The 27,522-nt window shown below is 45.6% G+C and overlaps 1 protein-coding gene across 1 annotated transcript in view; it reads right to left on the bottom strand.

Moving 5' to 3' along the window:
* LOC135558622 (period circadian protein homolog 2-like) overlaps positions 1-26,122 on the bottom strand; it is a 33,100-nt gene extending 6,978 nt beyond the window's left edge. Inside the window, exons 1-17 of the mRNA XM_064992563.1 lie at positions 25,982-26,122; positions 17,075-17,757; positions 14,777-15,018; positions 14,499-14,620; positions 14,004-14,205; positions 11,984-12,035; positions 11,459-11,601; positions 11,231-11,309; positions 9,827-9,933; positions 9,529-9,682; positions 9,035-9,329; positions 8,617-8,728; positions 8,157-8,352; positions 7,583-7,701; positions 5,869-6,099; positions 4,947-5,213; positions 3,025-4,250 (exon numbers count right to left, since the gene is read on the bottom strand). Coding sequence (XP_064848635.1) covers positions 3,025-4,250; positions 4,947-5,213; positions 5,869-6,099; positions 7,583-7,701; positions 8,157-8,352; positions 8,617-8,728; positions 9,035-9,329; positions 9,529-9,682; positions 9,827-9,933; positions 11,231-11,309; positions 11,459-11,601; positions 11,984-12,035; positions 14,004-14,205; positions 14,499-14,620; positions 14,777-15,018; positions 17,075-17,625 — 4,098 coding nt within the window. The 5' untranslated portion in view covers positions 17,626-17,757; positions 25,982-26,122. The remainder of the gene's footprint in view (positions 1-3,024; positions 4,251-4,946; positions 5,214-5,868; positions 6,100-7,582; positions 7,702-8,156; positions 8,353-8,616; positions 8,729-9,034; positions 9,330-9,528; positions 9,683-9,826; positions 9,934-11,230; positions 11,310-11,458; positions 11,602-11,983; positions 12,036-14,003; positions 14,206-14,498; positions 14,621-14,776; positions 15,019-17,074; positions 17,758-25,981) is intronic.
* Between the last annotated feature and the right edge of the window lie 1,400 nt (positions 26,123-27,522).

The following is a 27,522-nucleotide window of genomic DNA, read 5'->3' as shown; positions in this document are numbered from 1 at the left end:
AGTGTGCAAATGGAGTGAGGAGGTAAGGCAATAAATAGGCCATAGTAGCGAAGTAATTATAATTTAGCACATTAACACTGGAGTGATAGATGAGCAAATGATGATGTACAAGTAGAGATACTGGTGTGCAAAAGAGCAGAAAAGTAAATAAAAACAATATGGGGATGAGGTAGGTAGATTGGATGGACTATTTACAGATGGGCTGTGTACAGGTGCAGCGATCGGTAAGCTGCTCAGATAGCTGATGCTTAAAGTTAGTGAGGGAGATATGTCTCCAACTTCAGCTATTTTTGCAATTTGTTCCAGTCATTCGCAGCAGAGAACTGGAAGGAAAGGCGGCCTAAGAGGTGTTAGCTTTGGGGATGACCAGTGAGATATACCTGCTGGAGCGCATGCTACGGGTGGGTGTTGCTATGGTAACCAGTGAGCTGAGATAAGACGGCGCTTTACCTAGCAAAAATGTATATATGACCTGGGGCCAGTGGGTCTGGCGACGAATATGTAGCGAGGGCCAGCTGACGAGAGCAGACAGGTCGCAGTGGTGGGATGGCACTGTGATAGACTGCATCCACTTTGCTGAGTAGAGTGTTGGGGGCTATTTTGTAAATGACATCGCCAAAGTCGAGGACAGGTAGGATAGTCAGTTTTACGAGGGTATGTTTGGCAGCGTGAGTGAAGGAGGCTTTGTTGTGAAATAGGAAGACGATTTTGGATTGGAGATGTTTAATTAGAGTCTGGAAGGAGAGTTTACAGTCTAGCCAGACACCTAGATATTTGTACTTGTCAGAACCGTCCAGAGTACTGATGCTAGTTGGGGGGAGGGGGGGTGGCAGCGATTGGTTAAAGAGCATGCATTGAGTTTTAGTAGCATTTAAGAGCAGTTGGAGGCCACAGGAGTGTTGTATTGCATTGAAGCTCGTTTGGAGGTTTGTTAACACAGTGTCCAAAGAAGGGCCAGATGTATACAGAATGGTGTCATTTGCGTAGAGGTGGATCAGGGAATCACCCGCAGCAAGAGCGACATCGTTGATATATACAGAGAAAAGAGTCAGCCTGATAATTGAACATTGTGGTACCCCCAGAGGTCCGGACAACAGGCCCTCCGATTTGACACACTGAACTCTATCTGAGAAGTAGTTGGTGAACCAGGCGAGGTAGTCATTAGGTCTGTAACAGTTTGGGTCGAGACTGTCACCCCCTTTGAAGAGGGGGAATACCGCGGCAGCTTTCCAATCTTTAGGGATCTCAGACGATACAAAAGAGAGGTTGAACAGACTGGTAATAGGGGTTGCAACAATGGCAGCGGATCATTTCAGAAAGAGAGGGTCCATATTGTCTAGCCAAGCTGATTTGTACGGGTCCAGGTTTGGCAGCTCTTTCAGAACATCTGCTATCTGGATTTGGGTGAAGGAGAAGCTGGGGAGGCTTTGGCAAGTAGCTGCGAGGGGTGCGGAGCTGTTGGCCAGGGTTGGGGTAGCCAGGAGGAAAGCATGGCCAGCCGTAGAGAAATGTTTATTGAAATTCTCGATTATCGTGGATTTATCGGTGGTGACAGTGTTTGCTAGCCTCAGTGCAGTGGGAAGCTGGGAGGAGGTGCTCTTATTCTCCATGGACTTTACAGTGTTCCAAAACTTTTTGGAGTTAGAGCTACAGGATGCAAATTTCTGTTGGAAAACGCTATCCTTTGCTTTCCTAACTGACTGCGTGTAGTGGTTCCTGACTTCCCTGAAAAGTTGCATATCGCGGGGACTATTCGATGCTAGTGCAGTCCGCCACAGGATGTTTTTGTGCTGGTCTCGGGCAGTCAGGTCTGGAGTGAACCAAGGGCTTTATCTGTTCTTAGTTCTACATTTTTTGAAAGGGGCATGCTTATTTAAGATGTTAAGGAAATTACTTTTAAAGAACCACCAGGCATCCTCTACTGACGGGATGAGGTCAATATCCTTCCAGGATGCCTGGACCAGGTAGATTAGAAAGGCCTGCTCGCAGAAGTGTTTTAGGAAGTGTATGCTAGTGATGAGTGGAGGTCGTTTGACCGCGGACCCATAGTGGATGCAGGCAGTGAGGCAGTGATCCTGATTGAAAACAGCTGTTACGGATACAGGTATCCTGTGGGTGTGTGTGTATGTATCCTGTGTTCTTTTCTTTCCTTCTCCCCTCACAGGTGAAAATCATCACTCCCCAATCAATCATCAATCAGAAGACACACCTCCTCCTGTTTCCTACCCAATCACAGTTCCTTTCCCTTGGTTTAAAAACCCTGTCAGTTGTTTGCTCTAGAGCTCAATCTCTCTGTAAATGCCATGTCTGTAGGTCTCTCTGGTTCACTCACCTCCATATCACTTTGTCCTCACCTGTGAGTATTGTTTTTGGTTATGGCGTTTGTGTTTGTTTGCTGGTGGGAAAAAGGGGAAACAAGACAAGTCGCCCATGGGCATACACTACACGTAGGTAAACTTTGTTAAATAGAACTGGGCGGACCACCCACTGTATTTTTTTTTGGTTAGTTAGTTAACTGTTGTTGAAATAGGCTAGTCTAGCTTAGGGGTGTTTTTGAATACTTATTATTTCTTTCCTTGGGTCCAGCTCAGCCCCTTTTCCTGTTTCCCCCAGTACCGTGTGTTTTACAATAAACCCTGAGTTTGACGGTAGATTTCAGTTGCCGTGGTTATTTCGTTCTCACTTTTACTTTGTCACTATTATAAATTGCATGAGTTATGTTACGGGTCTCGTTACCATCTCCCTTAGATTGTCAGGCCAAAAGGGATTCGTAACAACAGCAGAGGTGTATTTGGAGGGCAAGTTGGTCAGGATAATATCTATAAGGGTAACCATGTTTATGGATTTAGGGTTTACCTGGTGGGTTCCTTGATAATTTGTGTGCGTTGAGGACATCTAGCTTAGATTGTAGGACAGGTGGTTGGATAAAACAACAGAAAATAGAAACATGGGAGGGAGAGAGGCAAAAAGCTAAAGAAAGAAAAGACAGTAGGGGGAAAGACAACGAACAGGGTTATGTCCTACCTGCTGAAGCGTGATCTTCTCCATGGCTTGGCAGACCACACTCCTTCCCTTATTGCGGAAGGTGTTATTCACCGGGGGATCACCACTGGAGGGCGCTACCACCATGCTGTGCTGCCTCTCCAGGGAGCATGGTGTCTCCTCCAGCTGCAGTAAGTTGAGCTGCAGGGGTGAGCTGCATGGTGACTGGAACACTGGAGGGGAAGGAACTTGGTCCCTGCCATCCATGGACCCAGGTGTGGAGCCCCGAGACTGGGTGGTTTCCCCAGAAGGCTTGGGCGGCTCCATGGCCATGGAAGAGAAAGGCTGGGTGGGAATTGGGAAGCCTGTCTGGAGGGCTAAAGGGTTCTGGCCCGGGAACTGGGCCCGGATGGTGGAGGATGACTGTGGTGGGAAGGGAAGAGATGTCTGTAGGGGGAAAGGGTTCTGGCCCGGGAACTGGGCCCGGATGGTGGAGGATGACTGTGGTGGGAAGGGAAGAGATGTCTGTAGGGGGAAAGGGTTCTGGCCCGGGAACTGGGCCCGGATGGTGGAGGATGACTGTGGTGGGAAGGGAAGAGATGTCTGTAGGGGGAAAGGGTTCTGGCCCGGGAACTGGGCCCGGATGGTGGAGGATGACTGTGGTGGGAAGGGAAGAGATGTCTGTAGGGAGAAAGGCTGCGGCTGTGCCAGGAAGGGACCCTGGGCAGGGAAGGTGAGGGGTGTCTGTGGGAGGAAGGGCTGTGGCTGGGAGGAGTAGCCTGCCGTCTCGACCTGGTAAAAAGGCTGCTGTCCTGGCGCCCCGCTCCCCATTTGAGGGAACATGTAGTTGGGGAGAACCAGAGCCACCACAGGGGTCACCATGGGAGTAGAGAAGGGGGAGGGCTGGATGTTTGGTGCCGGGCACTGGGGATCCTGGTTGCACTGACTGTCGCCAAAGCCTGGCATTGAATTCTCAGGGCTGGTAGGCATGGTTCCAGCCATGGTGCCCACCTCGGGGTAGACCTGGAGAGGGAAGGCTGGCACTAGGGGCGGCAAGGTGGACTGGGAGGAGTTGGAGGGGGACCAGGAAGTCTGGTTGAGGCCCTGATTGAGGAGGTGGGGTCGGGGCTGCTGCTGTCTCTTCCTATGGGACGAAGAACTATCGGACAACTCGTTCTGTTTTACCCGCTTGGACTTGGTCTTCTTGTTGCGTCCGCTTCTACGGGCAGCGGGTTCGGCCTGCCTGTATGGGCGCACAGTGGGCACAGCTGGAGAGGGGGAAAGAGCGGGGGAAGAGAGAAAAAGAAGGTTAGATTACATTATGTATTTGACTTTGAGAAGTTGAGTGTATGAAAGCATTAAGGTACTGTGTGTGTCTGTGTTGAATTGTACTAGCCTATGTCTACAAGCTATATTGAGTTTGTATTGTATTGTATTGTACTGTATTGTACTGTAATGTGTTGTAGTGTACTGTAATGTATTGTAACGTAATGTATTGTATTGTAATGTAACGTATTGTAATGTATTGTATTGTATTGTAATGTAACGTATTGTATTGTAATGTAACGTATTGTAATGTAATGTATTGTAATGTAACGTAATGTATTGTAATGTAACGTAATGTATTGTAATGTAACGTATTGTAATGTAATGTATTGTAATGTAACATATTGTAATGTATTGTATTGTAATGTATTGTTTTGTATTGTAATGTAACGTATTGTATTGTAATGTATTGTATTGTATTGTAATGTAACGTATTGTATTGTAATGTATTGTATTGTATTGTATTGTAATGTAACGTATTGTATTGTAATGTATTGTATTGTAATGTAACGTATTGTATTGTAATGTATTGTTTTGTATTGTAATGTAACGTATTGTAATGTATTGTTTTGTATTGTAATGTAACGTATTGTACTGTACTGTATTGTGTGTAAAGCGTGTTCGCTGCTGTACTCTACCATCAGTGGCACCTTGTCCCTTCTGGCGCTCCAGGTATTGGGAACAGTTCGCCTGGAAGACCTGGACTCCCTGAAGCTCCCTGAAGCGACACAGGAAGGCCTGCTGCTCTCTCTGGGTGTGGGTTGCTAGGACCTGCTTGGTCAGACCCAGCTTCTTATAGGGCTTCCTCTGCAGGCTGGGAGGTGAAACAGCACTAGGAGGAGGCCCAGGAGTCTGGCTGACCCGCTCCACCGCCTCCCCACCACCAGATACATCCTCAATGATCTCTGTATGGAGAAAACAGATAGAGAAACATTAGTTCCAGCAGACAGCCATGGATGTGCAAGTGAGATACAATATATACATAAAACATCCAACCGTTCAGGTCTTATAGAGATGAGCAGCTGTGATACCCTCAGCAACATTGATATACATATATACAGTGATATACATTACAGTGATATACGTTACAAAGAAGCAGATAGGAAGATACATGCAAGACGCCAGTGTGTGCTAGAGTCATCTACTGTATATCATACATCATGGTATAGTCTCGTGGCACCAGACGAGTGTGAATCTCTGGGATTCTGGGAAGCGAGGTTATGTATCTTCTGGAAGATGCATGACCTCAGAGTACAGACATGAAACTGCACCAATGGTGTGCGATAACATTTGGTACACAACATCTAGCTACATCTATACCCACGTAGACACGCACGCACACACACACACACACACACACACACACACACACACACACACACACACACACACACACACACACACACACACACACACACACACACACACACACACACACACACACACACACACACACACACACACACACACACACACACACACACACACACACACACACACAGAACCCACCACCACAAAAAAGAGCAAAAGACCAGAGAACGAGTCCCATGTAGTGTATACCTGACTCGGGCTGCAGTTTCTTGTCTCCTACATGCACGATGGTGCTACTGTAGCTACACTGGCTTGTTATTGACACCACACTCTCGGTTTCGCTGCACGGTGGCACGGCGAGGGCCGCCAGGGAGGAGGAGCCCACTACCCCTGAGGCTGTGGTCGTAGCCTCAGTCTTTTTGTATGCGATGATGTCATCCACAGCGGTTAAACCAGGCTGAGCCTTAAATAGAGCAGGGTCTGCCAGGGTGACAGGGAGAGACTGAGAGAGGGTGACTAGGAGAGTCACATATTAAGTCCCATAATCGTGGTTTATAGAGAGAGAGAGAGAGAGAGAGAGAGAGAGAGAGAGAGAGAGAGAGAGAGAGAGAGAGAGAGAGAGAGTACACAGTGGCAGAATACCTGACTACTGTGACTGACCCAAACTTAAGGAAAGCTTTGACTATGTACAGACTCAGTGAGCACAGCCTTGCTATTGAGAAAAGCCGCCGTAGGCAGACATGGCTCTCAAGAGAAGACAGGCTATGTGCACACTGCCCACAAAATGAGATGGAAACTGAACTGCACTTCCTAACCTCCTGCCCAATGTATGACCATATTAGAGACACATATTTACCTCAGATTACACAGATCAACAAAGAATTTGAAAACAAACCCAATTTTGATAAACTCCCATATCTACTGGGTGAAATTCCACAGTGTGCTATCACAGCAGCAAGATTTGTGACCTGTTGCCACAAGAAAAGGGCAACCAGTGAAGAACAAACACCATTGTAAATACAACCCATATTTATGCTTATTTATTTTCCCTTGTGTACTTTAACTTTAATATATATAATATGACATTTGTAATGTCTTTATTGTTTTGAAACTTCCTTATGTCTAATGTTTCTATTAATTTTTATTGTTTATTTCCCTTTTGTATATTATCTACCTCACTTGCTTGGGCAATGTTAACACGTTTCCCATGCCAATACAGCCCCTTGAATTGAATTGAGAGAGAGAGAGAGAGAGAGAGAGAGAGAGAGAGAGGGGGGGAGAGAGAGAGGGGGGGGGGAGAGAGAGAGAGAGAGAGAGAGAGAGAGAGAGAGAGAGAGAGAGAGAGAGAGAGAGAGAGAGAGAGAGAGAGAGAGAGAGAGAGAGAGAGAGAGAAAAAAATTTGGCTGTCTGATTCAGTTGGTTAACCTGTCCAACAGAGATTTGGCATGAACTAAAGGATGACCCCTTTATAAATGAAGAGGTACAAATATTATATGTGATTTATTTGTACATAATAAGTATTGATCTTTTGATAAATTGGTATGTGTTCATCCGTTCTGATTCCCTGGCGGTCGGTGGAGCCAGATGGAATCTGCAGTGATGTTTCCCAACCAATGTATTATCAACGAAGTCACACCATATCTAATACAGGTATCCGTGCCTATTAATCTAGCAGTATTATTTGGCTTGAATTGAATTCATCCCACAGGTATCTTCAATTTGAATTAAGAAATTAAGGAAATTCAAACTGTGTATCCAGTCTGAGATTTAAGGATGACGGGCAATTCAATTCATGGTGCATTCAATGACTGGTAGAAACGGATAGCGGTGTAGGAAAGGTCACTTGCAATATAGGTTTCATGCAACATCATACCAACCATACTGTAGTCAAGAGTTGTACATGTTTTATTGTAAGTAATGGAGTAAAGCTAGATAATGTTAGTAGAACGTTGGTACAAGGTACCTTCAGATATCTGCATGCGGTTGTCCCCTCCTTTCTGCTTGTCCTCGTCTGAGGAAGTGTTGTCAGAAGAGTGGCACTTCCTCTTCCTAGCAATGGGAATGTTACAGCCCTCTAGATATCTGTCAAGAGACACAGGAGAGACCGCTTACCTTTCTATTTTCAGCAAAAACAATGATGTAACTACCATGAAATTGGGTAGCAGTAAGTTTAAATAGCAGCTACATAGTACCTACCACTCTCCTTCCCACATAGCTACCCAGAAATACTACCTGTAATTATTTTCCCCCATAAAAGACAAACTAAATGAATAGACAGATGACTGCCTAATGACAAGAGAGATGTTCAGCACAGGAGGCTGGTGAGAGGAGGACGGCTAATAATAATGTCAGGAACAGAGCGAATGGAATGGTATCAAACACCTGGAAACCATGAGTTTGATGTATTTGATACCATTCCACTGATTCCGCTCCAGTCATTACCACGAGCCTGTCAAATTAAGGTGCCACCAATCTACTGTGATGTACAGATAAATGATGAGCAAGATTAATAAATAAGTGACTAGTTAGAAGCTGACCTGATGACGTTGTCCAGACAGCTGATCTGTTGGTAGGAGTAGACCGCCTGTTCGTTGACGGCCAGCTGCTCCTCCTGTACTGCAGGCCTGCAGTTCTCCAGGGGGGTGGCCCATCTGTCCCTCCAGCACAGAGGTGCCACGGGGGCTGCAGTGTCCTTGAGACGCACCGCCGCGGGACTCTTCTGGAGGAACTCTGCTAGGGAGAGGGTAAAGGTCAGGACTGGAATAGGCATGAATATGAACATTATGTTTACACCAGACTACACCCATTTAACATCACGCATGTATTAAACACACACATATACATCTCGCTCAACACATAAACACGCATTCATATCTGTACATCCACATACATCCACTCCCCACTTTACATGATCAAATGCACACACAAGCATATCTCAAAAAGTATTTTTCCTGCAGATTGTAAATATTTCTGTTTTGGTTTTCTTGTGTGACTTACTGCCAGGGTTCTTCTTGGTCTCAGACCTGGCTGAGGAGGAGGCTTTGTAGATTTGTTGTTCCTGACTGTTCTGGAGGTGGATACCTTTACAGATCTCCTGGACTGACCTCTGCTGGGGAGGAGAGAAGAGACATGCTCACTATCATGGAGAGAGAGAGAGAGAGAGGGAGAGAGAGAGAGAGAGAGAGGGAGAGAGAGAGAGAGAGAGAGAGAGAGAGAGAGGGAGGGAGAGAGAGAGAGAGAGAGAGAGAGAGAGAGAGAGGAGAGAGAGAGAGAGAGAGAGAGAGAGAGAGAGAGAGAGAGAGAGAGAGAGAGAGAGAGAAAGAAAGAGAGAGAAGGAGGGGAGGGAGAAATAGACTGGGAAAAGTGAGAGCGAGAAAGAGATAAATAGGTAAAACAGAAGTAGAAGGGTACTCACAGGTTTGGCCCAGATGCTCTCCCCCTCCTCCTCGATGTGTGGCCTGCTTGGGCTACTACCATTGCTGTTGATGTTGATGTCTTTGGTTGAATGTGTGTTGCTCTCGCTGGTCATTCCCTGGGATGCTGCAAGGTGGTCGTTGCTGCCCACGTACCCACTGGAGCTAGTGCTGTGAACCGGCTGCAGTAGCAGTCTGTGGATCTGCTCAGTGATCTCCTGGACTTCAGAGTCCATGATCTTGGTCTCCATGAGGGCAGGGAGCGGGGCCTCGAACACATCCTCATTCACCGGGCCCCTTCCAGTGGAAACAACCATATTATCATTATTAGCAGTAATTTCTAGAACAATAGACACAGCATAAAAAAGTATTTTTTTGCCATTTAAAAAAATTATGCCAAGATTCTGTAACACAAAACAAGTGCTGAGCAGGGAGAAGTGCCAAGATACTAAAAATGTTCCAAAATAGGAAAACATTGTGCTAGGCAGACACTCACATGCGGACTGTGTGCCTCCCGATGATGAAAGAGACCTTACAGCTCCAGGGATTGACAAAGCTGGACCAGCTGGTGTCGATGATGGCGTACTCTCCGTTCCGTGTGCAGAACCTGATGGAGGAGTAGTCGAACGGCTGGCCAGCATACTGAAGGACTATGGATAGGAGAGAGAGAAAAGGGAATATAAATGTCACTAAAATATGCTGTAAAGGGACATTCCATTTGTTTTGTATGCAACCCAGTGATGTAATAATTAAAAGTGTAATAATTGTTCATGTGTTGTTCTAGTTTAACTTACTCCTCTTGTGAATGGCCAACATGCTTTGCCTGTCATTGGGGTGCATGAGAAGAAGGACTGGGGTGCCGATCAGCTCCTGGGGGAGGTAACCAAGGAGAGGAACAGCCCTGGAACACACACACAATGACATTATGAATCAGCGTACAGTATTACTACCCCAGGAGGTTGGTGGTACCTTAATTGGGAAGGACAGGCTCGTGGTAATGGCTGGAGCGCAATCAGTGGAATGGTATAAAAAAGGACCCTGGGACTACACACCTCCCTCTGCAACTGGATCCTGGACTTCCTGACGGGCCGTCACCAGGTGGTAAGGGTAGGCAACAATACATCTGCTACGCTGATCCTCAACACTGGGGACCCTCAGGGATGTTAGTCCTCCTGTACTGCCTGTTCACCTACAACGCGTGATCAAGCACGACTCCAACACCATCATTAAGTTAGCAAACGACACAACAGTGGTAGGCCTGATCACCGACAACAATGAGACCTGGCAGTGTGGTGCCAGGATAACAACCACTCCCTCAATGTGATCAAGACAAAGGGCATGATTACGGACTACAGGAAAAGGAGGGCCGAACACGACCCCATTCACATCGACGGGGTTAAAGTGGAGTGGGTCGAGAGTTTCAAGTTCCATGGTGTCCACATCACCAACAAACTATCATGGTGCAAACGCACCAAGACAGTCATGAAGAGGGAACGACAAAACCTTTCCCTCCTCAGGAGACTGAAAAGATTTGTCATGTGTCCCCAGATCCTAAAAAAAGTTTTACTGCTGCACCAGCGAGAGCATCCTGACCAGCTACATCACCGCCTGGTATGGCAACTGCTCGGCATCTGACCGTAAGGCCCTATAGAGGGTAGTGCGTATGGCCCAATACACCACTGGGGCCAAGCTTCCTGCCATCGAGGACCTACTGTATAGACTAGGCGGTGGTCAAAGACTCCAGCCCCCCAAGTCATAGACTGCTCTCTCTGCTACACACAGCCATAGTTCTGCCTACCTGTACAAATGACCTCGACTAACCTGTACCCCCGCAAATTGACTCTGTACCTGTCCCCCCTGTATATAGCCTCGTTATTGTTATGTAATCTTATTGTGTTACTTTTTATTTTATTTTTTACTTGAGTTAATTTAGCAAATATTTATTGAACTGCATTGTTGGTTAAGGGCTTGTAAGTAAGCATTTCATGGTAAGATCTAAACCTGTTGTATTCGGCACTTGTGACAAATAACATTTGATTTGAAATACATCAAACACATTGTTTCAATGTGTTGGATGCCATTAAATTTTCTCTGTTCCAGCCATTATTATGAGCCGTCCTCCCCTCAGCAGCCTCCACTGATTACTAGATCATAATCCCAATACAAACACAGTAACAGAAAAATGTTTGGTGTCTTGCCTCTCGTCCACATCCTGGAACACACAGCTAGGAGTGTGTGTGGTGGTGAAGATGCGCTTGTCGCTAGGAATTCTGGGAGCTGTAGGCAAATTAAAACACTGTTAACACCACTGTTCCCACACACTAATCGCATACTATCCACTGTTATACACTATTAAAGATGCAGTTTCAAAAGTATTCAAACAGGCACAACTCAGGTGTTGTGATGGCATTATGATTGGTTCTTACCCTCGTATCCGGAATGCAACCTTTCAGCCAGTAGGAGGGAGCAGAGCTGGTTCTCAGAATGGACCTTGTCCTGCACCTTCATCAGGAAGGGGGTCATACGGAATGGGGAGTACTGCAGGTCCCCCTCACACTCCTTACCCCCACTACAGAACACAGGAGAGAGTGGACAAAGTCAGCAAGTCACTAAAGCAGCAACAAAACCATGAAAATATAGCCTATAGTATGATAATGATTGACGGTTTGTGTCAGTGGATTTCCCTTCTTCAGCAGCTATTTCACAGAGTTCAGCTCTACTACGCTACTTGGGTTTTTACCTGCCTCTTGGGAGCAGAGCTGAGCCGTGGTTTTACTTTAACAACAACTATGAATAGTGAGTGTGTGCATGTATACGTGTACGTGTGTGTCAGAGAGGAGCGAGATGAGACTAGCCGAGACTCAAACTAATTTAAATCTATCCAAAGTGGAAAAAGGGAATGAATAGAAACGCAAAGAGAAGCTGGCCCATGGTCATAGCCCTACACACACCTGATCCGACAGAAGAACGATTTCTCCCGCATGCAATCCGACGGGGAGGACTCTGAAAAGAGAAGAGGGGAAGGGGAACATTTTTTAATTCAAAAGAAGCCTCTACTTCATCGGCTTACTGCCGACCCTCGCCTCAGTGTTTCCATGGCTACACTACGCATGTTTCCAAAGCTCTTATTAATCCCTCTGTGTTACCTGGCTTTAGGAACTCTGTCATTGATTTGTATTGTTTAGCATGGCTGACTAGGGTAGGGCAACTAGACTCAAATCCAGTTAAATGTTTTCATGTTTTCCTAGCAACGGTTCAGCGTGCGCTGTTTTAAATGAATTTGTTTTCCGATCATTATAACTACATGGGATTTGCCTGTAAAGAGTTGTGAGTGTCTCAAAAGGGTGCTATAGATTTCAAAATAATGATTCACTGTCATTAGGACGGGGGACCACTCGTAAAGCCAGATGTAATGGGTAAACATGCTTGTTTTCTTTTTCCACCCTACCTTAAATATTTTTGTGCACTTTTTCCACCCTACCTTAAATATTTTTGTGCACACCTTGTGATGTATCTAAAACTGTTTATAGACTGTCTATAAGAGGTTATAAGTTAAAGAGGGTGTTAGCTACCTGCTCCGGGGCACATGCTCCAGGAGGGAAGGCGGTTGGGCATGCTTATAAGTGTTTAACGACTCTCCATGGTTATAAGCGTTCGTAGAGGGGTCATTACCTGCTCCGGGGCACATGCTCCAGGAGGGAAGGCGGTAGGGCATGCTTATAAGTGTTTAACGACTCTCCATGGTTATAAGCGTTCGTAGAGGGGTCATTACCTGCTCCGGGGCACATGCTCCAGGAGGGCAGGCGGTAGGGCATGCTTATAAGTGTTTAACGACTCTCCATGGTTATAAGCGTTTGTGGAGGGGTCATTACCTGCTCCGGGGCACATGCTCCAGGAGGGAGGCGGTAGGGCATGCTTATAAGTGTTTAACGACTCTCCATGGTTATAAGCGTTCGTAGAGGGGTCATTACCTGCTCCGGGGCACATGCTCCAGGAGGGCAGGCGGTAGGGCATGCTTATAAGTGTTTAACGACTCTCCATGGTTATAAGCGTTTGTGGAGGGGTCATTACCTGCTCCGGGGCACATGCTCCAGGAGGGCAGGCGGTAGGGCATGCTTATAAGTGTTTAACGACTCTCCATGGTTATAAGCGTTCGTAGAGGGGTCATTACCTGCTCCGGGGCACATGCTCCAGGAGGGCAGGCGGTAGGGCATGCTTATAAGTGTTTAACGACTCTCCATGGTTATAAGCGTTCGTAGAGGGGTCATTACCTGCTCCGGGGCACATGCTCCAGGAGGGCAGGCGGTAGGGCATGCTTATAAGTGTTTAACGACTCTCCATGGTTATAAGCGTTCGTAGAGGGGTCATTACCTGCTCCGGGGCACATGCTCCAGGAGGGCAGGCGGTAGGGCATGCTTATAAGTGTTTAACGACTCTCCATGGTTATAAGCGTTTGTGGAGGGGTCATTACCTGCTCCGGGGCACATGCTCCAGGAGGGCAGGCGGTAGGGCATGCTTATAAGTGTTTAACGACTCTCCATGGTTATAAGCGTTCGTAGAGGGGTCATTACCTGCTCCGGGGCACATGCTCCAGGAGGGCAGGCGGTAGGGCATGCTTATAAGTGTTTAACGACTCTCCATGGTTATAAGCGTTCGTAGAGGGGTCATTACCTGCTCCGGGGCACATGCTCCAGGAGGGCAGGCGGTAGGGCATGCTTATAAGTGTTTAACGACTCTCCATGGTTATAAGCGTTCGTAGAGGGGTCATTACCTGCTGCGGGGCACATGCTCCAGGAGGGCAGGCGGTAGGGCATGCTTATAAGTGTTTAACGACTCTCCATGGTTATAAGCGTTCGTAGAGGGGTCATTACCTGCTCCGGGGCACATGCTCCAGGAGGGCAGGCGGTAGGGCATGCTTATAAGTGTTTAACGACTCTCCATGGTTATAAGCGTTCGTAGAGGGGTCATTACCTGCTCCGGGGCACATGCTCCAGGAGGGCAGGCGGTAGGCCGTGGTGAAGCTGTAGAAAACACTGACGTCTTGGGGAGGCAGGAACTCCACAAACCTAGCGTCCTTGAAGACACCCCTTTTACAATTGAGGATAGAGGCAGCCTGGTCTGAGATGTAGACGATCTTCCCCGTGATCAGAGATATCACAACCGCAAAGTTGTCCTGGAGGGACACACAGGACTACGTATGAGAAAAACATGCATATACAGTACACACACAGCTGCAAGCATGGATTATTCCTAATCGCTGGGATATCTGATCTGATGTTGTTCAGACACTGTATGTCAAATAAGGACAGAGATGGACACAGCTGTGGGTATGACTATGAGTCACGCTATCAATGTACTTTGGTATTGTTGGGTTCTGTTTGCAACTGCTTTATGTATTTAAGGTAAAATTGTCTCTTTTTCATGCTTTGAAGGTGTATTCAGAGGAAAAGGGTGTTAGTAACTTACATTGTTTTTGAGAGTGTACTCTGAGGTGATGCTATCTATCTCCTTGATGGTGTAAGAGGACACATCCAGGCCGGATGGCTGACTGTTATTGGTCATCAACAGCTGGTAGTACTCCTCATTGGCTGAAACACAACAACACAAACCCACATTGGTTTCCTATTGGCATTTTAAGATACATTAGACAACAACAAACTATAATGTAATGATGCTAAATACATAATCAAATCACATGTTCAGGCTTACAACCCAGAATGCTTTGCGGTTGAGTCATCTCTTACCTTCCAGCTGTTTGACACAGCGCAGGGCGTATTTCAGAGTGTTGAGGGAGCTGCCCTTGTTCCTCTTGTCAGCAGGAAGGTGGCTCTTGAGCTCCTTCAGGGTCCTGAGAAGCTCCTTCTGGGTCTTGGCCTTAGCTGACTCCTCACTACTGCAGCCGCTGGTGGAGGGGTTGTGCTGCTCAGAACTCAGCAGGCTGAAAGCATTGGAACTACTGGGAGGAGAGGGGCTGTGGGAGTTAGAGCTGGGGAGACAGACAGACAGAGATTATTATTGACATAAAGTAACTTGATTTCATTGAGAATTGTTTCAAACCACTAGAATTAAATTGTTATAAGCAAAAACACTAAAAATAAGCTCCAAAGCTACTACCATATACACGTATGCACCCATTGATGAATGATTTCATTCCTCAATCGTGTTCAATAAGTGGATTTCATGTTTATGACGAAGAGGGTATTTTCCACAATGTTTTAAATGAAATAGCAAAACAAAGTCCTTGAGTTTAGCATGAAATGAGTGGGTCCATTTCTTTGCCCATCTGGTACAATGGCTTGGAGTTTGCTCTACTTTTATTGTGTTCAGGAGAGTACAATGCTACAATGGTACATGGATACCGGAGCAGCTCTTAAAAATTATATTTGCCTTTTTGTTTTCCCCATCCACTCCGCAGTTGTCTGTGTTCCTGTCTCTGTAACATTCCACTCCTTGTACTCCGTAAAATGTGCCATCTTTGGCAAATGACACCTTGAGTGGAATGTAATAGCTGAACAAAGACTGGCAACCACGCTAACTCCACAGAGGATGCCAGGGGAATTCTATGCTGTTTCAATCTCAGGTCAGTCTGACTTTCCTCTGTCTTTGAAAGAGCATAATTACATCACCTAGTGGTCAAACAGGGAAATGGTTCCAATCGTTTTTCCATATATTTACTCTCAGATTTGAAAATGCTAATTAGCATCAAAGTATGGGAAAAATGAATGGTGGAAAAACGATTAGAACCATTTTCCAGTTTGACCACAAGGTTTTATGGGTATTATGACTCTGTGGTACTCTATTGTGTCTTTTTGAAGCAAATACGGGACCATGGCACAGGTAAACTGGATTGTGTGTGTGTGTATGCGTTAATGTGTGTGTGAGAATCTGTAGTAAGTATGAGCCAATGTGTGTTTTTGTGTCACAGGCATTAGCCTAAAGGCTTAGCAAGAGCGCTAATACATCCAAAAGCTATAAACAGCTGCTGAAGACAGCCAACTCATGAAATATAACTCAGGTGTATTTAAATAGTAGCTCAGAATATAATATAAGCATTTAGAGATCTAATTATATAAAAGAGAGCCCCCTAAAGTATCAGCGGTATCTGCTATTGGCATTAACAGAGTGGTCTGGCAAACGGTTGCAACTAATTATAGAGGTAGGTAAATAGAATAAGCTAATTATATAATGATAGTAAGAGCAGCTGTAGGCCTCCCCACTGTTGCAGTGGAGCTGACAGGTACATACTGTATTGTCACAGAGTGGAGACAGAAAGCGAAAGACAACTTCACCATATGACACACAAGTACTGCGACCTCTCAGCAAAAAAATACCTCGATCGCTCTTTGCTTTTAACGAGAAGTTCCACACAATCAAGATGTGCTCCAGTGCCTTTCTCTTCAAAGAGTGTTTTGAGGTGTTTTCAGCCCAGCTGCTGAGAAATAAGGAGGGGGCAGAGTGTGTCATTAGGGTGGTGAAGTGGGCACCGCCATCCAATTACAACCACTCCATTGTCAGCTTCCATAAGTTCTCAATGGGGTCCATCATTACTTTCTATGGGGTTTTCACTTCTCTCTGTGAGGGTCTCACTTCCAATATGTGGTCCATCATTTCCTGTCTATGGAGCAGCCTGCATGGGCACCATGGGGAGAGAAGTGAGAGACAGGGTGCCACTGTCAATATCTAGGGCATGTCAGATATGGACCAGCATGTGCCAACAGAGGAAGATAGAGGGATGGAGGGACCCTGATACAACATGAAAGACAGCCACCATCTCTAACGGCCTCAGAATGTGCTGCCAGTGAGGCATATTGATGTCAACCTACGTCAAAGGGGGACACAGACACAACAACAGAGGATGATAAAAAGGACATGCATCATCATGTAGCCTTGGATTTAGATGGGATGTTGATGATGTGTGGTGTTGGATCAACTAATACTGTCAACTCTTCCTAATAAGACTGGTAAAAAGGTCCCCATCTAGAAATGTTGTCTAGTCTAACCCTTCCCATAAACCAACACGTAAAGCACATCCCCTCACTGACCGCTTGTTGCTCCCAGACGACTCCAGGAGAGCCGAGTCTCTGCTGTTGCCATCGGAGCTACCCGTTGACTCGTTGCCGTGACTCTCGTTTCCATGGCTTCCGTGGCTCTCGTTGCCGTGTGACTCGGTCCCGCTGGATCCACTGCTCTTCATGTCCACGTCGTCGTGGAAGGAACGTGAGCAGGCGCTCCTACGGCCAATGTGGGGTGAGGCGGAGGGGTCCTGGCAACTGCTGTCACTGCCTTCTGAGGCTAGACCCAGGCCTGGACCAACCTGGCTATAGCTGCTCCTACAATGAAGCTGGGCTATGGAGCTGCACCTTGAGACCCCCCTGGGCATGGACCTGCACCCTGAGGCCCCCCTAGCCATGGACCTGCACCCTGAGGCCCCCCTAGCCATGGACCTGCACCCCGAGGCCCCCCTAGCCATGGACCTGCACCCTGAGGCCCCCCTAGCCATGGAGCTGCACCCCGAGGCCCCCCTAGCCATGGACCTGCACCCTGAGGCCCCCCTAGCCATGGAGCTGCAGTCTGGGTCTGAATTATCTGACATTAGAGGAAGGGAGGTGTGGTGTGTTGAGGGTTTAAACCAGAGAAGTGCTGAGTAGAGGATGGAGGAAGCAAAACTTAATCACCCCATTGTCCACAAGATGCCAAAGAGAATGGATGGATGAGCTGCAGTTTTCTGGAAGAGAGGAAGAGGAGGGTCAGTTAGCTACACTAGTTGTGACTATTTCTTACAATGTTAAAACCATTTAAGCGCACAATTAAATAAATCCCAGGAACAAATATATAATTTGATACAGTAGAATTCCTCTGAAGCTATCAGACAAGAAACACCTAGCCAAGACCCCCAAAGGTGTCACCTGCCCCTGTCTTCTGCCCTGTAACACAACAGAGCTAGCTAGACATTGGCTATCCCAGTACCTATATCAGTTCTATCTAGACCTCTGGGATCCACCCAAGTGAGGGCCAGGCCAAGGGATGGTCCATCAAAGCGGAACCACCACAGTTCTCCTTATTGGGGTAGCCCCCTGCCCTTTCTCCCCCCTCGGGGGAGCTCAGTTGAACCTGTAACTCATCTAGGCAGGGCTTGAGTCAGGCCAGCTCAGTGTATGAGTCTACTCCACTATCCTTTCAAAGGGTCTCCCAGTCCCTGACAGACATGAAACGTGCCAAACCAAGCCATTGTGTCCTATAAACAGCAGTTGGCACGGCCGCGGTGGAAAAGTAACTCTCCTCTGCACTAAGTCCACACGCCTTCACGCAACACACTGTCCTCTCTGTAATTGACCAATTGAATTACGGCCTTGTGTGTGTGTGTGTGTGTGTGTGTGTGTGTGTGTGTGTGTGTGTGTGTGTGTGTGTGTGTGTGTGTGTGTGTGTGTGTGTGTGTGTGTGTGTGTGTGTGTGTGTGTGTGTGTGTGTGTGTGTGTGTGTTCCCAGAGTAACGTGGTGACCCAGAGAGAGACTCGCATGAGGCAGTAGTAAAATGCACTACGGACTGTCTGTCTGTTATTGCAGAGACTGGTTCTAACAGACAGTATGTGAGGTGGCGACTCCTGTTTGTGTATTTTTTTGCTCTGCTGAGTAATGGGCACAATGGCAGGTGTGAAGAGGTGGCAGATAACTGGCCGGCTATTAGTAATATTTCAAGTTTTAAGTTTCAATGTTTATTCACCACATGCACAGGATACAACAGTGTCCAAGACTAGACTTGACCTGTGTCCAGGAAACTGGCCCTCAAAGCCAACCCCCCCTGTTAGTGATGTATCACTCTCCTTGCTTTGCCCTGAGCAGCATCATATGAACGACACAATGCCCCCAATCAGTCATGAACAACACAATGCCCCCAATCAGTCATGAACGACACAATGCCACCAATCAGTCATGAACGACACAATGCCCCCAATCAGTCATGAACAACACAATGCCCCCAATCAGTCATGAACGACACAATGCCCCCAATCAGTCATGAACGACACAATGCCCCCAATCAGTCATGAACAACACAATGCCCCCAATCAGTCATGAACGACACAATGCCACCAATCAGTCATGAACGACACAATGCCACCAATCAGTCATGAACGACACAATGCCCCCAATCAGTCATGAACAACACAATGCCCCCAATCAGTCATGAACGACACAATGCCGCCAATCAGTCATGAACGACACAATGCCACCAATCAGTCATGAACGACACAATGCCCCCAATCATTCATGAACGACTAAATGCCACCAATCAGTAATGTAACGACACAATGCCACCAATCAGTCATGAACGACACAATGCCACCAATCAGTCATGAACGACGCAATGCCACCAATCAGTCATGAACGACGCAATGCCACCAATCAGTCATGAACGACACAATGCCACCAATCAGTCATGAACGACACAATGCCACCAATCAGTCATGAACGACACAATGCCACCAATCAGTAATGTAACGACACAATGCCACCAATCAGTCATGAACGACACAATGCCACCAATCAGTCATGAACGACACAATGCCACCAATCAGTCATGAACGACACAATGCCACCAATCAGTAATGTAACGACACAATGGCCCCAATCAGTCATGAACGACACAATGCCCACAATCAGTAATGTAACGACACAATGCCATCCAATCAGTCATGAACGACACAATGCCCCCAATCAGTCATGTAATGACACAATTTCCCCAATCCGCCATGAACGACACAATGCCCCCAATCCGTCATGAACGACACAATGCCCCCAGTCAGTCATGAACGACACAATGCCCCCAGTCAGTTATGAACAACACAATGCAATCAATCAGTCATGAACGACACAATGCCCCCAATCAGTCATGTAATGACACAATTCCCCCAATCCGTCATGAACGACACAATGCCCCCAGTCAGTCATGAACGACACAATGCAATCAATCAGTCATGAACGACACAATGCCCCCAGTCAGTCATGAACGACACAATGCCCCACATCAGTCATGAACAACACAATGCCCCCCAATCAGTCATGAACGACACAATGCCCCCAATCAGTCATGTAACGCATTGGGCTGCTTGCCAATGTCCTCTGGCTGAATCTACCACTGTTACTATAAGGTCATAAACATAATCAGCATAACTTGATGGTGTTGCATTAGTAGTCAATAAAGTAACTTAAACCATAAAGCATTATTGAATTGAACCACGCCGTGCTGGGGACAGGAGACGTGCTGTCATCATGGGACTATTGTAACTGAACGAGGTTGAACGTTTACAACACTCAGACTACTGACCCATTTCCTCCACAATATCTTTATTACATTACTTCCTGACTACAGGAGCCTGAAATAGAAGACCATGGAAAGAACAAATACTGGTGTTTTGGGATGACAAAGATAAGCTCACTTGTTCTTACACCACCTACTTTCACACTTACACTGCTGCTCATAGAATATTGATTAGATGCATTACTACCACTACACTGCTGCTCATATATTATTGATTAGATTCATTACTACCACTACACTGCTGCTAAAATGATTATTGATTAGATTCATTACTACCACTACGCCGCTGTTCATTGATTATTGATTAGATTCATTACTATCAGTTTGTCTCTGTGAATGGTTTGTCCTCTGACAAATCAACTTACATTTTGGTGTTCCTCAAGGCGCCGTTTTAGGATCACTATTGTTTTCAGTATATATTTTACCTCTTGGTGATGTCATTCGGAAACATACTGTTAACTTTCACTGCTATGCGGACCATACACAGCTGTACATTTTGATGAAACATGGTGAAGCCCCAAAATAGCCCTCCCTGGATGTCTATGTTTCAGACATAAGGAAGTGGATGGCGGCAAATGTTCTTCTTTTAAACTCGGACAAAACAAGAGATGCTAGTTCTAGGTCCCAAGAAACAAAGAGATCTTCTGTTGAATCTGACAATTAATCTTGATGGTTGTACAGTCGTCTCAAATAAAACTGTGAAGGACCTTGGCGTTGCTCTGGACCATGATCTCTCTTTTGATGAACATACCAAGACTGTTTCAAGGACAGCTTTTTTCCATCTACGTAGCATTGCAAAAATCAGAAACTTTCTGTCCAAAAATTATGCTGAAAAATGAATCCATGCTTTTGTCACTTCTAGGTTAGACTACTGCAATGCTCAACATTCTGGCTACCCGGATAAAGCACTAAATAAACTTCAGTTAGTGCTAAACACGGCTGCTAGAATCTTGACTAGAACCAAAACATTTGATCACATTACTCCAGTGCTAGCCTCCCTACACTGGCTTCCTGATAAGGCCATGGATGGTTTCAAGGTTTTACTACAAACCTATAAAGCATTACATGGGCTTGCTCCTACCTTTCCGATTTGGTCCTGCCGTACATACCTACACGTACGCTACGGTCACAAGACGCAGGCCTCCTTATTGTCCGTAGAAATTCTAAGCAAACACCTGAAGGCAGGGTGCTCTCCTGTAGAGCTCCATTTTTATGGAATGGCCTGCCTATCCACGTGAGAGACGCAGACTCGGTCTCGACCTTTAAGTCTTTATTGAAGACTAGTCTGGCCCAGGAGTTTGAAGGTGAACGGAAAGGCACTGGAGTAACGAACCACCCTTGCTGTCTCTGCCTGGCCGGTTCCCCTCTCTCCACTGGGATTCTCTACCTCAAACCCTATTACAGGAGCTGAGTCACTGGCTTACTGGTGCTCTTCCATGCCAGCCCTAGGTGGGGTGCGACACTTGAGTGTGTTGAGTCACTGACATGATCTTCCTGTCCGGGTTGGCACCCCCCCGTGTTCGTGCCGTGGGGGAGATCTTCGATACTCGGCCTTGTCTCAGGATAGTAAATTGGTGGTTGAAGATATCCCTCTAGTGGTGTGGGGGCTGTACTTTGGCAAAGTGGGTGTGGTTATATCCTGCCTGTTTGGACCTGTACGGGGGTATCGTCGGATGGGGCCACAGTGTCTTCCAACCCTTCCTGTCTCATAATTTATGTGTCGGGGGCTAGGGTCAGTCTGTTATATCTGGAGTATTTCTCCTGTCTTATCCGGTGTCCTGTGTGAATTGAAGTATGCTCTCTCTAATTCTCTCTCTTTTTCTCTTTCTTTCTCTTTCTCTCGGAGGACCTGAGCCCTAGGACCATGCCTCAGGACTACCTGGCCTGATGACTCCTTGCTGTCCCCAGTCCACCTGGTCATGCTGCTGCTCCAGTTTCAACTGTTCTGCCTGCAGCTAATGAACCCTGACCTGTTCACCGGATATGCTACCGTGTCCCAGACCTGCTGTTTTCATCTCTCTAGAGACAGCAGGTGCGGTAGAGATACTGTGAATGATTGGCTATGAAAAGTCAACTGACATTTACTCCTGAGGTGCTGACCTGTTGCACCCTCGACAACCACTGTGATTATTATTATTTGACCCTGCTTGTCATCTATGAACATTTGAACATCTTGGCCATGTTCTGTTATAATCTCCATCCGGTACAGCTGGAAGAGGACTGACCACCCCTCATAGCCTGGTTCCTCTCTAGGTTTCTTCCTAGGTTCCGGCCCTTCTAGGGAGTTTTTCCTAGCCACTGTGCTTCTACAACTGCATTGCTTGGTGTTTGGGGTTTTAGGCTGGGTTTATGTACAGCACTTTGTGACATCAACTGATGTAAGAAGGGCTTTCTAAATAAATTTGATTGATTACTACCACTACACTGCTGCTCATTGATTATTGATTAGATTCATGACTACCTCTACACTGCTGCTCACTGATTATTGATGAGATTTATGACTACCTCTACACTGGTGCTCATTGATTATTGATTAGATTCATGACTACCACTACACTGCTGCTCATTGATTAGATTAATTACTACCACTATGCTGCTGCTCATTTATTATTGATTAGATTAATTACTACCACTATGCTGCTGTTCATTGATTATTAATTGCCATTACCATTAGTACCTATCTATTTTATCTTGCTACTGGTCACTGTTACTCCTGTTTAATGTATATATTACCACTTGTATATTACCATAGGCATTTATATATTCCTGCTACCAGTCACCAGTCACTTTCCAGCCCTGTTTACATATTCACTGAGTGTACAAAACCTTAGGAACATGACATAGACTGACCAGGTGAATCCAGGTGAAAGCTATGATCTCTTATTGATGTCACTTGTTAAATCCACTTCAAATCAGTGTAGATGAAGGGAAGGAGACAGGTTAAAGAAGGATTTGTAAGCCTTAAGACATGGATAGTGTATGTGTGCCATTCAGAAGGTGAATGGGCAAGACATTTTTACATTGACATTTTAGTCAATGAGCAGACACTCTTAAGCAGAGTAACTTATAGGGGCAATTAGGGTTAAATGTCTTGCTCAAGGGCACTGGGACTGGGGGTGTTCCTAATGTTTTGTACACTTAGTGTATATCTACCTATCACGCCTACACTGTCACTCTTGCACCCCCACACAGTAACACCCATACACTTACACTTTTCATACAAACACTAACACCCACACACTAAGACCCACACACTAACACCCACACACTTACACGTTCTATACACACACTCACACTCACCACCATGCACACACCCACCACTTACGCTGCTGACATACTGTATCCTGCTACCAGTGACTTTCTCCTAATCCCTGTCTACATGTACATACTTAACTAAAGTACTCCAGTATACCTGCACATTGTACATGTGGTATTGGCACTGACCCTGTATACAGCTTCCTCTCATATTTCTCATGTTTTCTTTATTATATATTTTCTTTATTTATTAGTTGTACAATTTTTATATTGATAACTGCACTGTTGGCTAGAGCTTGCAATTGAAGCATTTCACTGTACTTGTGCATGTGACAATAAAACTTGAACTTGAAAGTACTAGCCAGTAGTTATGAATGGAAAGAGGAAGGGAGGGAGAAAAGAGGGAGAGGTGTGTTCCGAGCGTGGCCTACTGCCAACCCTTCTCTCTGTTGTTTAAAATGGCCTCATATCTCTCCCTCTTGTGCATCATCCACCTTCTCTGCTCCCTCCCTCCCATCCAAGCCCAGCCCAGCAGCATGCATGGAGCCATACTCACCAAGTTCTAAAAACACCTGCTTAAAATGGCCTCATATCTCTCCCTCTTGTGCATCATCCACCTTCTCTGCTCCCTCCCTCCCATCCAAGCCCAGCCCAGCAGCATGCATGGAGCCATACTCACCAAGTTCTAAAAACACCTGCTTAAAATGGCCTCATATCTCTCCCTCTTGTGCATCATCCACCTTCTCTGCTCCCTCCCTCCCATCCAAGCCGAGCCCAGCAGCATGCATGGAGCCATACTCTCCAAGTTCTAAAAACACCTAACAAAACTGCAACCCTCCAAGACAATGAAAAGTTGTTTAAGAAAGTTTAGAGAGTGTTTTAGAGGATCAATAAAGTCACCTCTACCTTGGTCCTGTGATGCTGCTTCCAAGAATATTGTATTTCAACACAAATTCAATCTATTTTACTAGAGTTACTAACCCCAGGGCTACACCGGCCCCCCGTGCGCCATTGTGAGCATTTAGATTTTGTCTCTCCCCACCAGACGCGATCATGACACGCAGGTTCAAATACCAAAACCAACTGTGAACCTACTAAATTAATTTGGGGACAGATCGAAGCAATAACCCTCTTATAGGAAGCAATAACCCTGTTATACGGTAGTAATTAAGACATTTACTTATGCTGTACTTTCCACTGGTGCACCCCCTCATTTGTATATTCATGTAAAACTAAATAGAACACTGGTAAGTACTATAACCATGTAGTAGTAACACAGAAATGATAGGTGTAAAGTGTTGCCACTGTAAATATTTAAAAATAACGTAATGGAGAAGACTCATGTAGTAGTAGTGGGTATCGTTAAGCATGTGTGGCCTATTGTGGTCTATGAGGGTTTACTGTATGCCTTTCATAAGCATTTCGGATTAGAAGGAGGTTCATTTTTATAAATTGTGTATACATAATATTATAAATAATTTAAATAAGTAGGTGAGGTGAGGCTACTGTAGCATTTATATATGTAGTTTAAACACTTCATTTTTATTTCAAAATGTACAAATAATCTAACTTGACATTTTAGTAAGTAGGCTATTATTACTGAAGACTAATTTCGGATGAACAAAAAAAATGAATCCTCCTCCATACCATTGACCTTATGATTGTGTCTCTCTAGCAAAGAAAAATCTCATCAAATTGGAAAATCACACACAGAGATTATTGTTTAGTCGGCTAAAGATGACTAAAAACAGGACACAACACCGGCTCCATGCGGTGGCGATTTTTCATTTAGGCCTAATGAACGTGTTATAAAACAGCGGCGCAAGGCACTCAGCCACTGACTGGCTTGAAACAATTAAACCCGCCGCCTGATCAGTTCATAATGTTTTGTACCAATGTTTCACTGCCAGAAAACACCGCAATAGACTGCCCTTTCAATGCACAAAACATGTTTTTGAAAGATCTCTGACACATGGAATGATGACTGATCACTCATCCTCACTCAAGCTTGATCATACAGAGGGCAAAAATTTGTTATTGTTTTGCATAATTGTTTCTATGCATTGTTTCTATGACTATGGCACAGGCTGCGCACAGTCCAGCCGTAGACACGTAAAGGAGCGTAACTAACAGTCAGTGGGCAGGGCTTACTGTCCCACTATGACCCGCGCACTGACAGTCATGCAACGCAACTTTCAAACTCCTTTTAAATATATATATTTTTTTGTAAAACCCACCAAGGCGTGTTATAATAAAGATGTATATATGCTCTGACCACTCCCAGAGTTTCGAAGACGTAGGCTTTCGCGATACAGTTGAAAATCCCCCACAAACACCAAACCATAGGAGCCAACAAAAATATCACAAATTCACCAACCTGCCAGTTAAAGTAGATTATCGTCTCTTTTCTGTGATTTCAACGACTTCTGTTGGTTTGCAAAACTAATCGTTTTATTTTGCTTCCCGGTAATTCAGGCTTTGGTTTGACACACTACACTACTCTACACCTAGCGTTCGAGTTTCGTCATAGTCACATCCCTAGCGCTTTACAGTGACCTCATTTTGAGCTCCGCCCTTAGCACCGTCGACCTCCTTCCTCTACCCTGCGTTCATTGGCTCAGGTAATTGTGTTTCCATGGCAAGTGTATGGAAACAGCCCGAGACGTACGACCATTGGTGAAAACGACGTCAGTCTCTTTATATAATGATTTCACGTGGAATCCCATGGCCACAACCAGCGTGCAAGGAGTGATGTCGAAGCACCACGAGAGACTGTAGATGAATGGAGCGCTGTTGGTGGTTGGTTCATAGAGGCTCAAGCGACTGGCTGTAAATCTAACGGTTATACAAGTGTGTGTATTGTCAATGTGGGTGAATTGTTTAACCATACATGGTAATAGCAAAGGAAAACTGCGGATGCATAACCAAGTTTCGAAATTGCACCTTGTGTGTTTTATTATTCTAACTCCCAACAGCAAGTTGAGACCTCGACTGTGTTCAGAAAAAAAGTATTATTATTATTATGTATTTTTTATTCGAAAAACGTACAGAGGTCCGGACCTCGATGTCCTCATATGTATTTTTTTTAAACGTATTTAACGTGCAAAGTACGGTAAGCCAGTTAAGAACAAAGTATTATTTACAACCACACACCACGACAAGAGAGACAACACTACATAAAGAGAGACCTAAAGACAACAACATAGCAAGGCAGCAACACATGACAACACAGCATGGTAGCAACACAACATGACAACAAAATGGTAGCAGCACAAAACATGGTACAAACATTATTGGGCATCTGCACGCACACGTAGTAATACACCTGACTCTCCTAATGTTCAAGTATAGAGCCACAGGGCCTGATGCCCTTTCTTTGGCCTTTAGTACCAACATGAAAATACTATTTAGAATAGAACATTTTTAATCAGTAAGAAAATAAGTGCCTGACCCTTCTAAAATAAACCCGTTATTGGCTTCCAAAATGGGTCTCGCTCTTCTTTTCCTTGAAAGGTTTACTATTAAGTTTGATCTAATTCAAAACCGGTTGACCAAAGTCACTTAATGGATGATTAAAACTACTAGCTAACCTCTTTTCAAATAGAACATTCTGGAATTGTTTGTAACATGGGACTTTGGGGAAAGAGCCCCCATCCTCATGGCTTAACGGAAGCTGCTTTGAATCGGCACATTCAATGACGTAGAAGTCCTAGTGACTCACCAACCCAAAGTGCACCAGTCTCCCCAAACACACGTTTTGGTGCTCGGCTGACGGTGTCTCTATCTCTGTATGTAGGGCAATATGAGGATGAAGTGTTTATTATTGTCTCCCTGTGTCTATGTTTGTCTGTGGCAGTGTGAGAATGACGCACATCGGCCCCTGGTTCTGGCTTGGAGGCTTTCTAATGACCCATCACT

Source organism: Oncorhynchus masou, chromosome 17, assembly GCF_036934945.1.
Source record: "Oncorhynchus masou masou isolate Uvic2021 chromosome 17, UVic_Omas_1.1, whole genome shotgun sequence".
Classification (NCBI taxonomy): Eukaryota; Metazoa; Chordata; class Actinopteri; order Salmoniformes; family Salmonidae; genus Oncorhynchus; species Oncorhynchus masou.
This window is presented reverse-complemented; position numbering and strand designations above follow the sequence as displayed.